The 17956-nt window shown below is 40.0% G+C and overlaps 2 protein-coding genes across 3 annotated transcripts in view; one reads left to right on the top strand and one right to left on the bottom strand.

Moving 5' to 3' along the window:
* Positions 1 to 2069: 2069 nt before the first annotated feature.
* nus1 (NUS1 dehydrodolichyl diphosphate synthase subunit) lies at positions 2070 to 11561 on the bottom strand. Its single transcript, XM_086019158.1, has 5 exons — positions 11009 to 11561; positions 8894 to 9025; positions 7064 to 7216; positions 3573 to 3672; positions 2070 to 2809 (listed from the first exon to the last, which is right to left on the bottom strand). Exons 1-5 carry the CDS (start codon positions 11406 to 11408, stop codon positions 2719 to 2721), a joined length of 876 nt encoding a protein of 291 aa, XP_085875284.1. The 5' UTR covers positions 11409 to 11561; the 3' UTR covers positions 2070 to 2718.
* A 450-nt stretch (positions 11562 to 12011) lies between these two features.
* rad51b (RAD51 paralog B) overlaps positions 12012 to 17956 on the top strand; it is a 30577-nt gene continuing 24632 nt past the window's right edge. For both annotated transcript variants that reach the window (XM_086019713.1, XM_086019715.1), the window contains exons 1-7: positions 12012 to 12189; positions 12408 to 12521; positions 12907 to 13011; positions 13798 to 13934; positions 14103 to 14222; positions 14353 to 14536; positions 16727 to 16769. In XM_086019713.1, coding sequence (XP_085875839.1) covers positions 12106 to 12189; positions 12408 to 12521; positions 12907 to 13011; positions 13798 to 13934; positions 14103 to 14222; positions 14353 to 14536; positions 16727 to 16769 — 787 coding nt within the window. In that variant the 5' untranslated portion in view covers positions 12012 to 12105. The remainder of the gene's footprint in view (positions 12190 to 12407; positions 12522 to 12906; positions 13012 to 13797; positions 13935 to 14102; positions 14223 to 14352; positions 14537 to 16726; positions 16770 to 17956) is intronic.

Genomic DNA, 17956 nt, shown 5'->3' with positions numbered 1-17956 from the left:
GAAAATGTCACACTGGATTTTGCGACTAATAAAAAAATGACAAATGTATTGCTGTTCTCCCTTTTTTTAACTATAAAGCGGAAGTCAACCAAAACAAACCATTATAATAATGTTTTATGCACCTTCACTAGTCAAAAAATGGCATTATGATTAATATTGCATTTGTTGAATATGAGTTAAGCAGTAAAATCCGTCCGTTTTTGTCCATGTCAGATGACATTTTGCCACTAGTTGTCAACTGAAAATGACATCACGGTTGCTCAGTGCTCAGGTATCGACCAATCATGGCTCATCTGTTTTCTGAAGCATTTTCACTCGACAAAAGTGACAAATGGCCGCCCCCTGAGATGGTTAAAACCGGGTGGAGTTTGCTGAAGACATTTTTGTCAAGACATTTTTTGGCTTGATTTCCCCTTTTTAAAGTGAACATTGAAGTTAGCCAAAGAAAATGTTGATCATTGACCATGAAAAATTTGTTAAACATAGCCATTGAACTAATTTTAAGTAAATATGTTATGCTTATCCTTAGAAAGTGCTGGCACGTAGGCCAAGGCTCTCAGCCTAAACGTTTTACCTTCCATAAAGCGGAAGTCAAGTCAAAAAATGTCTTTACAATATTTTCTATCCGGCCTCACAAGTCTAAACATGGTATTCTGGTTAATATTGCGTTTGTGGAATATGAGTTAAGCAGTAAAATCCACTCGTTTTTATCCATCTTAGGTAGGTCATTTTTCCACTTGCTGTCAACTGAAAGTCACATATCACAATGCCAAAGGCCTCAGGTAGCCGAACGACCAATCACGGCTCACCTGTTTGCTATGTTTTTCATGTGACAGTCACAAACCGAGCCGTGATTGGTCATTACTTGAGCCCTGAGCAGTGAGCAACTATGATGTCATTTTCAGTCAACAGCAAGTGGCAAAATGGGCGCCCCATGAGATGGATTAAAAATGGGTGAATTTTTCTGCTTAATTCATATTCCTCAAAGGGAGTATTGATCAGAACACTGTGTTTGGAATAGTGGGGCTGCATAGAACATATTATTGTGAGGAAAGGGTTTTAGTTGACTTGCCCTTTTTTCCCCAAAAATCTATATTTAAATTAATATACATAATACAAAGCATTGGTTCATCAGAAACTTAAACCAGTCCTGACATTCAGTAGTTCCAACAACTGGAAGATCCATTCATAAACCACTCAAACAATACCTGACAGAAGAATTTCCTCCATATGGGCAGACTCATCATTCGAATGGCAATCCCGGCGTAGGCCAACGACATGAGCCAATTTGGCCCGTTCTTTGCATGTCACGTGACAGCCAAAGCTATAGCCCTAAAATAACAGACATGTTGGCCCAAACAACCATGTTTGATAGCTCTGTCTAGTTTAGGGTTATTTAAAAAAAAAAAAAAAAAAAAAAAAAAAAAGAACGACGACTGAGGATGCCCAAGTCTCTCCTCTGACAAGTCCGCACGTATCTCTGCTAAGATTTTTAACTGGAGGATGCTTGTATAAAGTTCAAATTTTTCTACTTTGTGAGGTGAACAATGGTTCATTGACGCTCATCTCAGCTACCAATGTGCTATTCTCTTCTCAGACAGGACACAAGCCCTTAAGAAAGAAAACTAGTACACTAGTACTGTATTCCACACGATAAAAACAAAAATTGGACTGTATTCCACTTTTTAGTTGCGCCCTCTGGTGGAGAAGATAATTGACAATTTAACCATGTGACAAAAAGATCGGGTCTCCCCTACTTACATTCCCGATCAATGGACAATGGAAAATTCAGTGGTTTAAACTTTTTACAATTTTGAATCTTGAATTTTATTTTAATCTCAAAAGTGTATCAAAATATGGCTATGTCTGATTCAGTACTTTACTACACACAAATTTATCCATACAAACATTATACATATTAGTACGTATTTCAGGTAAATGTTAAATAATTTTGACCACAACTGTATACCTTCATGTAGGTGTAATTATAATTGTCATTAAATCCAATTGGTCCCAATTTAACACGTTGTGTAAGGGTCAAGCAAAAAACACAACAACAAAACCAAACAACCAGTGCATTTGTTTATTTCAGAGGTCTGGTCAATCAAGGTGGAGCCTTAAGTGAAAATTATTTGGAAAACCATATTTGACACAATGACTTAGACCTGGAACACACACAGAGCCACATGAACTTCTTGAATTTACACAATGAATCACTCTGTCCCTTCGCGCCACTTCCTCTCATGTTTATAATCTTATTGGAGAATTTCTCTCTAAAATTAAGCTAGATTTCAGCAGCGTGGCACAAAGCCTGGTTTCATATTCTGCTGCTGCTGCTGAGTGAAGTCCTCAGTGACAAACAGCAGCTGGAAATTGAATGCCGGCAGTGAGAGACACTTGGAGGACAGACAGTCCTCTTATCATGTTGGTATGTGTCACGGGGGGCCATTTTCCCTTGGCTCAAAGAACATGCTGCAGAGGCCCTGGAATTTCAGTTTATTGTGGTACAAGAGCTGGTGGCAGGAAGTGAGCGATCGGCTCTGACTCCTGGCTTTGTTCATTGTCTCAGCGATCCAGGAGAAGCCCCGAGTGTGGGACGGAGGGGGGTCAAGTCATGACAGAGGCATGAAGGGTCACAGTCTTACTCAAGCCTCCTTGTCTTGACAGTGTGAACCCCTGAACTTGTCTTTTGCGATGAACTTGAGACCAGCCTGGCCGTCACTGTCCCAAGCGCTGATGACAATCGCCGTAACGCTGCAGGGCCCCCCATAAGTCGTCATAAGAGATGTTCCTGTGTGACGGCAGGGAGCTGATAACAAAGACCGATACTTAGAAAACAGGAAAACATATGCAGAAACAGTTCACAAGTATTTGGAAGGTAAAATGCAATTATTGTAGTTTTGACATCAATACTATAAATATATACATGAATTGCCTTTACACAGCTCAAAATTGATTTGAAATAAAATAGTCAACGTGTAAATGACATGTACACTTTCAGCTATAATTTAAGGTGTTTCATAAACATGGCATTTACCATTGAGGAATTAAAGCCATTATATGTGTGACTCCAATTTTATTATTTAGACTGAGGACCAAAGTAACCATAACCATATTTTATAAAATTGGGTGAAACCTATTTGCAGCCAACAACTCTCCCAAACCTGGCCTGAAGAAAGTCAGTATTACTAATAATCATTTATTACAATTCACACTGTCCAAAAGCTTCTGGACCTAAAGGCATCTAGATGGAAAAGGCGTCTGAATGCTTTTGGTCATTCCCAATAAAATCCAAAACAATTTTTGTTGCTGTGATTTATTACGTTCACATAGAGAATAGCAGAGAAATTACAAATTGCAATAGAAAAAAGATGTAGTATTAAGTATAGTATTGCATCTGACTCTTAAGGAGTAAACATGGTTCCAGTTGTTAGAAATTCAGTTACATATCAGAACAAAGCCAATACGTTTTTCCTTGTATTGGGTGAAGTGTGGAGAAAATGGATCTGTGAGCTTGGTAATAAATTTCTCATGTATTCAGTGTTTGATGATAAAGAATGAAAATGTCTTACATGAATTCAGTGAGTCTGATGTGCCAGGGGAGGAAGCCCACAGTGCTGTTGACAAGACCAAACTTAACCACCAGCTCTGGATCTGGAACATTGTTTGACTCTGGAAAAACAACACAGGGCATGTTAGCTTGTGTGTGCTAATGCTAGCTTCCAGACAGACTGTCCTCTATGTCAAAAAGGAAATACAGTACAATACAATACAACTTTTGACTATCAAATTAATTCTTGACGATTTTTATCAATGAGATCATCGCAACTCGTCGACAAATCTTGGGAGCCCTACTCAGGAATACTTAAGAAAACCATTATCAGTTAACCCATTAATTAAGGCCGGGTGCGCATATCCGCATTCCTATCACTAGAGGTGTGAGTGCTGTTGCGTCTTTCTACCTTTAAAGCCAGGAGAGCGGATGCGTCTTTTTCTTTTTTTAATCCAATTTTGGACCTATTAGCCAATAAAATGCATCAGAATACACATGTGACGGTGTCGTGAGACATCGGAGGATGTCCTGGAATCTTTTTCTGGCATTAATGGAAATGGAGACGATCGCGGAAGCTCTAAAATAAGTGACGGCAGTGAAAAAGACGACACGCTTTGTGGACTTTGAACCAGTGGAACCAGTCGAACGTGATATATGGTTAAGATGGACAATGATGATAGCAACGTCTTTGTAACAGAATAGAGGAGGGTAATCACCACTTTTTTAATTTTTAATTAAAAATAGTGCTTCTCTTGCACTGACACTATTTTTTTACATCTTCGACTGAAACAGTAAATAATAAACTAGGGCCTGGGTGAAAGCCAGGTGTCCAAGGTCTAAAATTCTTTTGAAATGATGTTTCTGTCTGCTACAGGGGCTGACATATTAATTATTTTGTAAGTGTTGAATTTCTGGGAGAACCTCAGGTTTAAGAGGGTGATTCTATAGTCGCCCTTAAGTTTTGGGGAGATGTTGAGCCAGGCGCTTTAGGCCTTAAAGGGTTAACACAGTTCATCACCATATCTGCAAAGGTCATTTAAAACTATTAACATGCAACACGAAAGCCAAATAACAAAACCGGTTTCTCTGGGCCTGAAATTATTTGAGATGGACTGACACAGTGGCAGAGTGTGCTGAGGTCTGACGACTCCACATTTCAAACTGTTTTTGGAAATCATGGATCTCGTGTCCTCCGGGCCAAAGCAGTAAAAGTCCGAATTGTTACAGCATTGAGTTCAAAAGCCAGCATGGGGGTTTCAAACTCATCTAATGTGGGGGCCGTTGTAGATAGAGGCTAGGTTCACACTGCAGGTCTTAAAGCTCAATTCGGATTTTTGGAAAAAAATCCATTTTTTTTGTGTAAGTGTTCATATTACATTAGAAATGCGACCTCGGTTTTGTCTGCTGGATGAACACATGCATCTCACCAAAGTGGCCCGCGTGCGCAGAAGAGACGTCACTCCTGAGTCCCGACGTTGTGTTTGCGGAAGAAAATATGGTCCATAGTGTCGGGGCATTTATACAGTGAAGCGATTAGGTAGGAGGCAGAAATAAAGTATTTGGGGAAAACCATGAGGCGACACTATATATGTCTCATATCATGGAGACATCACTAACGATGACGTCACGTCATAGCCGTGCGTAAAGAATGAATCGATCTGAGCCGTGGCTGAAATGACTACGATCGCCATAAATGTCTACTTTATGCTTCATGTTTCAACCGGGATTAAATTTAAGTCAAATATAAAGTCAATAATATTACTCAAAATAACTTTGCAGATTGGATCCCCTGCTGCCAGCACTTTCCCTATGCCTGCGCGGAACGCATTTGGGGTTCCGGATGATGTCGATGTCGGTTATATACGACCTGGACGTTCAGACTGCCGTCGCATTGGAAAAGATCGGATACGTATCCGATCCAGGACCACATATGAAAGCGACCGATGTGGCATTTGAAAAAAAAAAATCGTAATTGAGCCGTTCAGACAGTAATAAAAAAAATCAGATACAGGCCGCATATGGCCAAAAAATCCAATCTGGGTTGCATTTGCCTGCGGTGTGAACCTAGCCAGAGTCTGGGTATGTTTAAGCCGTATCAAGTATTTACACAGTCCGCTGATAGTGTAGTGGTACACACGCCTGAGTTGTGTGCGGGCAGCGTGGGATCGATTCCCGCTCAGTGACAGTGTCTATGTGTGCCCTGCGACTGGCTGGCGACCAGTTCGGGGTGTAGTCTGCCTTCGCCCATTGACGGCTGGGATAGGCTCCAGCAACTTCCCGCGACCCTATATAGGATAAGCGGTTTGGAAGATGACATGACATGACAAGTATTTACACAAAAAATGGGTTCAATTAAAAAAAGTACAACAACTAATCCAATCTTCTCAATCTTTATGAATGACAGTCTAATCTCTGTGCATTCAAGACATGTCGGTGTGTGACAGGATCTTTTCCTTCCACTTGATGTCACTTCAGAATTACCTTTAGCCAAAATCTGTCATGAGCCTGAGCTTTGGTAGCCCATAAGTGATAAAAAAAAAAATAGAAAAAAAAAAAAGAAAAGACGCCCAGGGCAAGATGCGCCATAAAACATGGGGACCGCTTGAAGATTAAACTTTGATGTCAAATATGGGGCTGCAAAACATCATCCTGTGGGCTGCAAGTACACAATAAGCTTTTGAATGTGAATTACTCTAACATGAGTGACAATCAATTATTCAATTGATTTTGAGACTGAACTGGAGCAACACCTGTGCTGAATATAATCATGACTTTCTTCAAAAGTTACTGGTATTTTTGCTGCTTTTCGTTATAGCTTGTTTTCAGTCGCATAAGCACTGTATGCGGCACAGTGAATTATTTATGCTTTGCTAGCATCAAGGCGGTGGCATCAAATGCATTGAAATTGTTTATTTGAAGATGAAAGTAGATGGTACGATCTTAAACTGGGCAATCGATGAATAACATTTTATAATCTTTATTACTTTTTTCCCCCCTACCCAAAACCAGATTTTACTAGCGGCTTCTGCAGTTCAAAGGGAACACTGCTGACGACACGCCAGCAAACGCTTATGAGCAAGTTTACAGAGGCACTGCTTCATCAGTGATTTAGAATTGGTTTGCAGCGTCAGACAGAGAAAAAAAACAAAAAAAACAAAAACGACTGTTGCACCCAAAGGCAGTAGCACGGACAATTTAATCAACATTTGAAACTGAGACATGCAGCAGACTGGTAGAAATGTTGCTCTGAGCACTGACAAACAACAGTGGAATAATTTTCACGTTTTATGCTTGACAACAAAGTTATACGATAAAAAGCCAGTGCTTTAGAGATATGTTACTCTACTTCAATGGATGGGGCATAAAATAAACTTGCCACGGCTGAGTAACATAGCCAAGAAATTGCTCTCTATCCCTGTGCCGCATCAAAAGTGTTTTCAGTGTAGGCTATGGCATTGTAACATGTAACAGGACACACGTCACAAAAAAGTGCATGTTATAAAGTGTTACCTCTGAGCAATGTGTCTAGCATCGAGACGGTGATGTCTTTGGAGCTCCTCTCTTTGTTTTCCACAGAGCGGCAGAGTTGCTGTGCGGCCTGAACAATACTCTGCTTCCCATCTTCTGGGGACAACACCTTCACTGTGGGCCTGCATGACAGCACTGAAACACACACAAACGTTTTCCACTTCAAGACACGACCACAATATATCCCACCGGATAGCTTGAAGCTTTTCAGGTGCATGCTGAACCTCAGTCCTTCAGTCCTTTGAAATTATCATCAAACAAAAGACCGTTACCGCTCTCCAAATTAAACTGCCACCCATGTTCCACACACAAAAATATTGCCCGCGTAAGCCTGTAACAAAGAGTACAGGGGCTGCCATTTGTCAATGAATGCTGTGCAGAAAATTAGCTTTCTGATTTACATCTGAGAACTTTTTTTCCACCCCAAACAATGCCATTTTTATGGATATGTTAATAGTCAAGAACATACCGGCACATCCAAACAATGATGTAACTTTTATATCATTTGATTGTTGCAATGTTTTCAAATTGTTACGTTTAATAACATGACGATAGAAATTAGAAAACACAAAACAATGTCAACCAAGAACCTTCCTGCCCTCCAAATATCAAGCAGCAGTGAGAGGCCTGGCTGCATCTGCTCTGCGGCCTCTTCCATGCAAAATCTCAAATCAAGGAAAACTATTTAAATACTCCAGTGAATTAGTGTGACTTACTAGAAATATTTATGACGGAAACCATCAATTCTCTCTCAACCTGGTTCAAAATAGTAGCCTTTTGTGATTGTAAAATACGTTGGACCCTTAGCGCCACTTAATCAATTCTGTAGCCTCTTTTACACAGAAAACCCAATGAATTGCTGCAGCAATAAAAAATATGTTGTTAACTTTTACACATAACCCATTCACATTGCGATATGGCATCGAACAGGGAACAAACATTGTGGGAGAAGTGAATGTCAAGTTTTGAACTTTTCCACCCCCTGTCCTGACATTGCCGAATGCACTCATACACAGGTGGAGTGCCAATTAATGTGGGTGTCCTTAGTCAAATGTTGTAGTTGGCACAAAAAACATTAAACCAGGATCACATTTTATTTATGTCAATGACACTATTGCTATACTGTCTGAGAAAATGCAAGCTGGATCAGAGGTTACAGCTCCAAAACATCCTTGGCAAACTGAACAGAAGCTAAGATGAGTGCTGTTTGGTGAAAACAGGGCTAAAATTTAAGCGACATGAACTATACTAGACTTGTGTATATACACACAGAAAGGAATTTAAACTGCGATGAAGACTGAAAAAATCCAAACTTCTAAAAGCTCCTTTGATTTATTTCATTGATTTAACTTTCCCCTAGACCAGGGGTCACCAACGTGGTACCCGCGAGCATCAGGTAGCCCCCAAGGACCAGGTGAGTAGCCCATGGGCCTGTTCCTAAAGTTGCTCACCAGTGATGGGACATTGTGATTATCCAGGAATGTTGTAGAAGTGATTATTTGAAAATGTAAACAGTGGCAGGTATTTACAGAAGTAATGTTGCACATTGATATTTATGTTTCCTAATTATTATGAGAAATAATTAACATGCTCAGTGTATTCACATACTGTAAATGAAAATTCTGACGTGTGTATCTAACTGGTAGCCCTTCCCATAATCGGTACCCAAGAAGTAGCTCTCAGTTTCAGAAAGGTTGGTGACCCCTGCCCTAGAGTATGTGGCGTAATAAAAGACTTGTGTACACCATTACATAATGCAATGTGTCACCAGCAGGCCACTGGAGCAGCTCGACAGATGTGCAGAGTCCTTACCGTTATTATGGCGTTTGTCGGCGCAATCACTCAGGAACTCCACATTATATTTGGATCCCTCTGTACCCAGCAGGTGCTGTTGTTGTATCAAAATCACCTCGAGCAGACGGGAGTTGTTCTTCCTGAAAACACCTGGCAAAAACAAAGGAAAAAAAATAAGTGGGGCAATGAGGACGGTGACACACACAGACTAGTGATTGTATAATTCCGATTAAGCTATGACAGCAATTAACAGTGGCCCGGGGGCCACTTGAAGTTGACTGACACTGTTCAGAGAAGTTCACAGAATCGGCCAGTACAAATTTCATGAATAAATATAATGGGGACCAGAACCCCCCGCGATAGGTGAAAAACCGTGAAGTAGAGGTTGACTTATTGTTATTATTATTTTTTTAATTTCACATGTATTTTAAAGTTTTATTTTCGGGGGGATTTATGCCTCTATTACGCCATTGCGAACCCCCAGACATGGTTCCCACTCTTCTAAATACTTGTTATACAACAAATTTAACTACAAAAATGCAAAATTAAGAATATATACCAAGCTGCAGGCTGAGACGAGAGGAACGTGAGCTACAACCCCGGCAGCGGATGATTACGACGGAACGTTAGATAACTACGTTAAAGTTTTAATTTTTATCCTAAAATTGTCTTACCTTAACTAGAATGCCGTGGTACATTTTATCCAAAGGTACAATCCTGGTGTAATGCACTTTTAAAGGCTTGTCGATGTTATTGTGCAAAGCAAAAGTGTCATTACATCATCTTCATTGCCTCCTCCTTCTTCATTGTCGTCTTCTTCTTCTGTCTTTCTTCTTTGAAGATGAAGAAGCAGCACGGTCACCAGAAGTAATTATGGCTTAACTTTATCTTTGCACAATTATCAACATTTTAAAGGCTTAAAAAATGAATCATTGAAACTTGCAAATTTGCAATATTATATCATGAATATACGGGGCAAGTGCTGGCACTCGTAGGGCCACCACAACAAAATCTTTCTTCTGTTTGGTGATTTTTAGACTTTAGGTGCAAGGCTACAAATCTCAGCACCAGCAAGAATAATTTTATTGTAGTTCAAATATATTTAATAGTGGACCTAATGTAAGTTTTTATTGTATTTAATCAAAATGGTATACAATTATTTTATATCATCCACTGCCTAATACTAATAATAACTCTGACTTACAGAGAATTTGAAGTTACATGTTCTGTCACGGGCGGCACGGTGGTCGACTGGTTAGCACGTCCGCCTCACAGTTCAGAGGCCATGGGTTCGATCCCGGCCCTGGCCTCCCTGTGTGGAGTTTGCATGTTCTCCCCGTGCCTGTGTGGGTTTTCTCCGGGTACTCCGGTTTCCTCCCACATTCCAAAAACATGCATGGTAAGTTGATTGGACTCTCTAAATTGCCCCTAGGTGTGATTGTGAGTGTGGATGTTTGTCTCTGTGTGCCCTGCGATTGGCTGGCAACTAATTCAGTGTGTCCCCCGCCTACTGCCCAAAGACAGCTGGGATAGGCTCCAGCACGCCCCGCGACCCTTGTGAGGATAAGCGGTATCGATATTGGATGGATGGATGTTCTGTCACCTCTTTTACTGATGCTTTATGTTTTGGCCATGGTATCTTTTCAGTACTGGTATGCATCCATCCGTCCATTCCCTGAACTGCTTATCCTCACTCGGATACTTTGCAGGTATCGGAGTCAGAATTTTGGTATTGTGACATTTACTGTACATTAGCCAACAATACTGAGTTTCCTCAGTTCTCTGAGGAGATGGAGTACATATGGGTTAAACAGTGAGACTTACTGGAACCTGGTAAGACCAAAATCGGAGAAATCAAGCATTGAGAGTATTGGGTTATATGTGGTCAGCTGGGGTCAAGCCAACCGTGGCTGCATATACCATGATCGCAAATTAATTTAAAATGGCTGGGGTAAATTTATGTCGAATTTACTCCAGCAGTTTGGTGGTAAGAAATGTTTACGGTGGAAAAACTAAATTACATCTTTGTGCAAGCAATCAGTAAGTGGAAAAAGTGCCACACATTACATCAGTGGACGTCTTTAAGAGATGCTTTTACATAGTACCGTTCAGTTAGGTGACGTGTATGTTTACCGTGATTATCATAGATGCTGACATAGGATATACCAACAGCCATACACCACACAACCAGGTTGGCAATGTCCGTGTAGCTGGGCTCCTCTTCCGCTACTAACAGGCCGATGTGGCTCGGCAACTTCTCCAGAGACCTGCCATCAGTCAGCCACTGGTGTCGGCGAATCGGAGCGCAGTTTCCATTTTCGGCAGTGCCACGAGCGTCGGGGTTATGGTTTAACTTCCTCCTTTGGTCCGGGAAGCCAACCATGGCCATTGGTAGGAGCAATGTGGCCATCGCCCGCTCCCACAACCGCCCCTTCCAGTTCCGAAGTCGGACACGGAGCCAGGAGACGAATGCTCTGTTGCTATGAAGCAGGAACAGCAAGAGCCGCCACAATAAGCTGTACAACAGCGCCATAAATGTCCTTGACTAATTCTAAAATTGGTAGGGATATTATAAGTGTGGTACAAGCCTATTATGTCTAAGTACTAATTGCCTGACAAATCCTTGCCGATGTCACCCGCCTCCCGCCATCTTGCTCTCTCCCTGACAACCCCTGCCCTCTGAACCCTCAGCGTGTTACACGTAACTCGCGGATTGGTTGAGACGAACATGACGTCACAACAAAAAAAGCGGCGTATTCTGCGCTCAAATGTTCACTTTTTTTCTTTCGTCTTGTATTAACTGTTTGTATTTGTTCATAAATGCTGTGTACTTAAGTACAGCTATATGAATATATAAAATTATATTGTAAATAAATTGTATTCCAAAAACATGCATGTTAGGTTAAATGAATACTCGAGAAGTCAGGCAGACTTAATCGCTTTTCACAATCCCTCTTTAAAATAGAGTAATAATATATATTTTTTCAAATGTCTAATAATATATATTTTTAAAATGACGACAAATAAAATTTTAACAATAACAGTTTCAAACTTCCAAATGTTTTTGCTTGGCTGTTGGTGCTCTACAAAGCAGGAGAGGGCGACTTTGCGCAGTAAAAAAAAGACATCACAAGGAACTGCTGTAATAATAAGAAACGAAGAAGACCACTGAGGCACTCGCCGGTAGAACTTCCAACTGGGCTAAAAAGCATGATTCCAAAAAGATAACCATGGCCTCGAGAGTGTTGAAGCGAGCTGGCATTTCTCCTGAGTTGTGCCAACAACTCAAACGACATAAAATAGAAAACTGTAAGGTAAGTATACTCTTTCTTTGTAGTAGGAGTATACAGTAGTAGCAGTAATGTTGTCATTTGTGCATGTGACTTAGACAGTTTTGTTATGCCATTTTCCAACTCACATTTAATGTATGTCCCAAATTACCAAGACCACAATTTTACTAATCTGGTTGTTGCCATAAAATGCAATACAGTACTAACGAATACGTCTCATTCAGCATGCCATTCCTCCACAGGACCTGTTGACGCACACTGCTTTTGAAGTGATGTATGCTGCAGGATTGAGTTACCAGAAAACTTTGGGGATGTTGGAGACTGTGAGCAAGGCCATTGCTCCCCCACTCACCACGGTGTGTGAAAAATCTTCTTTTGTGTTGGTCATCAAGTGTTCTGGCGTTAAATCTGTTGGGAATTATTCTTGACTCAATTGCACCTAAACATCAACCGATTTTCACCAGATATGAGGGGATTTCTTTATTAATATCAGTTTGGGGCAAATGGACTCTATGTGATGAGCTATCTTGGATCAGCTCTTCAGTAGACAAAATTTTAGTGGAATTGTAATTACAATTTCAATGATGTATTCTGTAATTCTAAACACACAGTTCATAATCCCTTATTAAATCAGTGGTTACAAGCTCCAGTCATTGGGACAATGAAAGCAAGACAAGCTGGAGCGAAACAAAATTAATAACATTGTAATACTTACTTTAGAACTTCTGCTATTTCTGACAGGCCTTAGAGTTATGGAAGCGTCGCTCAGATTCTTGTTTCTCAACAACAATACCTGCTCTGGACAAAGTGCTGCGAGGAGGTCTTCCCTGTGGCGCCATCACAGAGGTACACCAAAGAAATTAACAGCATTGGGTTATTTCTTCTGGATTACTTACTAGTAAACTCACTGGCACAAATGCAACAGTCCGCTGCTTTGATGTTAATGTTTCTTATTCAAGACTTTCCATTGCCATGACTCATGGATTCATGAAATCGGCCTAACTAAATGTCTACCAGTCGGGTCGACGGATTGGGTACTCCTGGTCTAAAAGGTCTTAAAAAAAAAGGTTAAGTCAAAAAATGTCTTCACTTTAATATGTTCTATGCACCCCTCTACTCTAAACACTGCATTCTGATTAAAAAGCGTTTGTGGGATATGAATTAGTCAGCAAAATGTACCTGTTTTTATCCATCTGAGGGGGCGGCCATTTTGTCACTTGCTGTCGACTGAAAATGACATCACAGTTGCTTAGGGCTCAGGTAATGACCAATCATGGCTCACCTGTTTTCTGGGTTGGGTCATGTGACGTTCGCAAGCTGAGCCCTTAAGAACTGTGATGTCATTTTCACAACCAAGCTTTGCAGCTGATTTTCTTCAGCTGGAACTCGGCCGAGCCTTAGTCAAAGTGTAGGGAATTATGACCAGTTCCAAATACCAGTCTGCTGATATTTCTTCTTTTTTTCCCCCAAATGAGTTGTAAACGTATTACACATCACATTACTGATGGAAAACATTTGAAAATTATTTATCATGATGTCATGATCATTAAAACCTGGCATCTGAAAAAACCTGGCAAATTTGTGTAGAATTTTTGTATCTACTGTAGATGTTGATCATGATACTCTTTTCAGGTAACAGGACCATCTGGCTGTGGGAAGACTCAGTTTTGTTTGATGCTGAGTGTTGTGACCACTCTGCCTAAGGAGCTGGGCGGCTTGGACCGCAGTGTGATCTACATTGACACTGAATCAGCATTCTCTGCTGAGAGGTTTGCAGCCTCACAATCTCACAGCAAACAAACACAAGTTGTTAAAGTTTGTTTATATCTCTGAGTTTTGCAAAGTGGGTAGAATCAGTTAGCATGTCATTTTAAGAAAAAAAAATCTGACAAGTCATCTTGAGTCGGTCATCACAGCATTACTGTGTGTGGTAATAGGCTGGTGGAGATTGCACAGAACAGGTTCCCAGACTACTTCAGCTCGAAGGAGAAAGTCCTGCAGATGGCAGGTCGGGTCCATATCTTCAGGGAGATGACCTGCCAGGATGTCCTCTGCAGGTCCATCATGCCAGAATGATTTTGATTTTGATCAGTGAGACCATCATGAATGTTATTTATTTCAATAGAATTAGAAAATCTAAAACAATTTTCTAATTTCGCTAAACGCATTGCTGTATTTAATTGCCAGACTGGAGAGATTGGAGGAGCACATCATCTCAACCAAAGCAGGCCTGATTGTCCTCGACTCAGTCGCTTCAGTGATTAGAAAAGAATTTGACACAACGTTGCCTGGCAACCTGATACACCGCAGCAACCTGCTGGGCCAGGAAGCTACCACTCTCAAATATTTGTCCCATCAATTCAACATCCCTGTAAGTAGTACACACAACGCTCTGCAGTGGTAGCAGTGGTAACCTTGGCCTTCTCATGGGTGCTGAGCACATACTGTACATACCATACCCGCATCTTTCCAAAACCGAAACATACTGTACCTTTCGCCTCATAGCAGGATAGTGATGACAGCAAATCAATCTGATTGGACAATTACCAAATTTCTGGTGCTGCTTATTTTTTATTTTTATTTTTTTTTATGGATTGCTTTTTTTTTTTTATTGATTATTGATTTAAGATATAAGAGCATTTTTGTGTGATCCAATTACATGGAACATCCAAATTAACAACTGATGAAAAAAGGACAAAACATGATTTTATTTTTTTTACAAAAAATAGATTGTACTCTATTCTGAATAGGGTAAGTGGTATCTAAAAAGTATTGGTGGATAAATGATATTCTATGATATAAATGCTGCCTTTGCTCCTGTGTGTTTTGGGTGCTCTTTTACTCAAAGTAGTTTTATCAGTCATAAAGTGAAATATACTTACATTTAAGTTGTTAGAACAGTTATTTATGCAGGAATAAGGTAAGTGTCTTACCTGTATACGTGCAGTGGTTAACACTGTAGTGTCATGTAATCACCACTAGATGTAAGTGGTGGTGTGCAGTAGCCTTGGTTCTAAATTCAATTCCAACAACAATACATATTGTTTCTAAGTGGGTTGTTGGTCACACAATATTACACAATTCATAACTCAAATTGTTTTTGGGTGACAGTACTGAAAGTACTGTCTTTGATCCTGGTTGTACTCCACAACCAGCATCAAGTTAAAAACTGTTTACAAAAATGTGAATGTTGAGATGAGGGGAAACTCGAGTTAATCGTTCCAGAACGATGGGTTAGAGCAGGGGCGCCCAAGTGAGAGCCTCAAGATCCAGCCTGTTGGATAGATGTCCCCCTCCTCCAACACAGCTGATTCAAATGACCAGGATCGTAATCATCAGGCTTCTGCAATGCTTGCTGATGAGCCGATCAGCTGGATCTGATGCATTGGAGGAGGCTAGATAGGGGTTCTCGAGGATCGGAATTGGGCACCAAATTATGGAACCCCAGGATGAGCATTTAAATGTGTAATTTTGGAGAAAAAAAGGCAAATCACAGATGTTCCACTAAAATAATTATGTGAAAAGCCTAGTCTGTCTTCAAGAAATACTTAAAACAAGCAAAAAAGAAAATTATTGTCGTCAGTTACCTTTTTTGTAGAGCAAAGTAGAGGAAAAATATGGAATCACAAAATTCTGAGGAAAACATTATGGAATCAGCCCGGAGTTTTCGGTTCTAAAACAAACATTCAAGTGAAGAGAAGTTATGTTATGCCTGCCACTATATGCCACTGGCATCAATAGAAAAACAATAATAATGATAATTTAAATCATACAATAATAATAAAAGTAATTAAAAATAATGCTGTGAATATAAACTTCACTTAACTACAGAACGTAAACGAGTAAAATAAGAGTAAAATATGATCGGACACATTTGTAGGTTAAATAAAAGGCAAATAAAGTAAAGAAACAAAAAAGTGTGTTCATTTTGTAAAAGTATATATAATGCCATTTTGCTTCATTATGTTTTAAAAATTCATTCAAGCCCACTAGTTGAAACAGGGACTTCTGATAAATATTGCATTTGTGGAATAAGTGTTAATCCATTAGTTTTTTAGCCATCTCTGGCTCACGGCTGACCTGTTTTCTGAATCTGAGCCGTGATTGGTTGTTGTGAGCAGTTGTGATATCATTTTCAGTCGACAGAAGACAAAATGGCCGCCCCCAGAGATGGCTAAAAACGAGTGCATTTTGCTGCTTAACTTATATTCCACAAACGCAAAATTAATCAGAATGCTGTGTTTCAACTAGAGGGCATGCTGGGAACATACTCTTGAAAAAAAAAATTATTTTTTTTTGCAGAAGCTGATTGAACAACCTCTAAGACCGGTGATTCCATAAATTTTGCCATGGCTTTTAGCTGCAAAAGGGGAACCAACTGCACACTTTCACATTTTCAGTTCCTCACATGGCAATGTCTTTATATACTATAGTTTTTAGTTGTCAGGCTAATGATAATGTAAATGGCATGAGATAACTTAGGAAGTTATTTTTTCAGCCTTATATAAACCAAAGCTTTCCATACTCAAAATATTGGAATTTGTATGTTTTCTCTCCCCAGGTGGTCCTAACCAACCAGATCACGACTCACATAAGGCATCAAGGTGAGTGCTGATCAGGTTTATTGATGTTGGATGCAGTAAGGTTTTGGGGCATTCTAAAGACTTTTTCTTCTAGTTTGTCAAGAAGAAATACTAGTACAATGGAACCTCTGCTCACAAACACAATATATCACGAACATTTTTGGGGGAGGAAATATTGCCTTGATTCATGTACTATCAGGGGTGCAGATGTTAAAATACGGTAGAAGATAAATCTAAAGTGTCCAAATTTCCAAATTTCACTTTGTGAGTGAGCATCACTGAATGACTTGATCCATAAAGTTGTCCCAAAAGGTGGACATAGACAAGAAGCAAAATGAACGACAACAAATCAATGAAAACAAGATCAGTACTTTCTCTTTATATTCATAAGTGAAAAATAAAAAAGAGGTCCTTTCTCTGCTTATAACTTGCCTGGACTGTATTACCTTAAAGACGTAGGCTCCTTTCCTCTTGAATGCTCCAAAGCCGGGTGTAAATCCAAAAATGCCCCGTGAAGCTGAAACGTCATATTGGAATTTTGGAGTCATTTAGGCCAGTGTTTTTCAAACTCTGTGCCGAGATATTGTCAGGTGTGCCGTTGGAAATTATCTAATTTGTGTGCCTGTGCGGTCTATCGCCTGGCAGCATAATCATGTAGTTACGACATTGTAGTACTCTTCCATACCAGTAGGTAGCAGCAGCAGGTAGCTAATTGTCTTTGTTTAGAGACAAGCGAATTAGTGACGCATGTTTATCCAAACAGGCCCATGTTTCACACTGAATAAGTATCAATATGAAACATTGTAAAATACTTTTTCTATATGTTTATTTAATTCCTATACAAGATGTTATAATATAACATCATTCTTCAATGTTAAAAAATGCTTATATTTACAATATAACACTTATATTGTTAAAATAAGCTTTTGTTTTCACAATTTCAGCTGGTGGTGTGCTGCGGGATTTTTTTAATGATATAAACGTGCCTTGACTCAAAAAAGTTTGAAAAACACTGATTTAGGCTGCTCCGACAACCGCTCATTGCGGGTGATGACTGCCACTGGCCGACTTGATTCGTGTGGCTGAAGCGGTGGGGCATGTCTGGCCCATATATGTTCACAGATTGCCCTACGGCCATAATATGTCCCTACTACATTACACCGACAGCCAAACATCAACATCATGTCATATTCATTGCCAATTAATAA

Source organism: Filicampus tigris, chromosome 20 (genome assembly GCF_054856515.1).
Source record: "Filicampus tigris isolate MCC_2025a chromosome 20, RoL_Ftig_1.0, whole genome shotgun sequence".
Taxonomy (NCBI): Eukaryota; Metazoa; Chordata; class Actinopteri; order Syngnathiformes; family Syngnathidae; genus Filicampus; species Filicampus tigris.
This window is presented reverse-complemented; position numbering and strand designations above follow the sequence as displayed.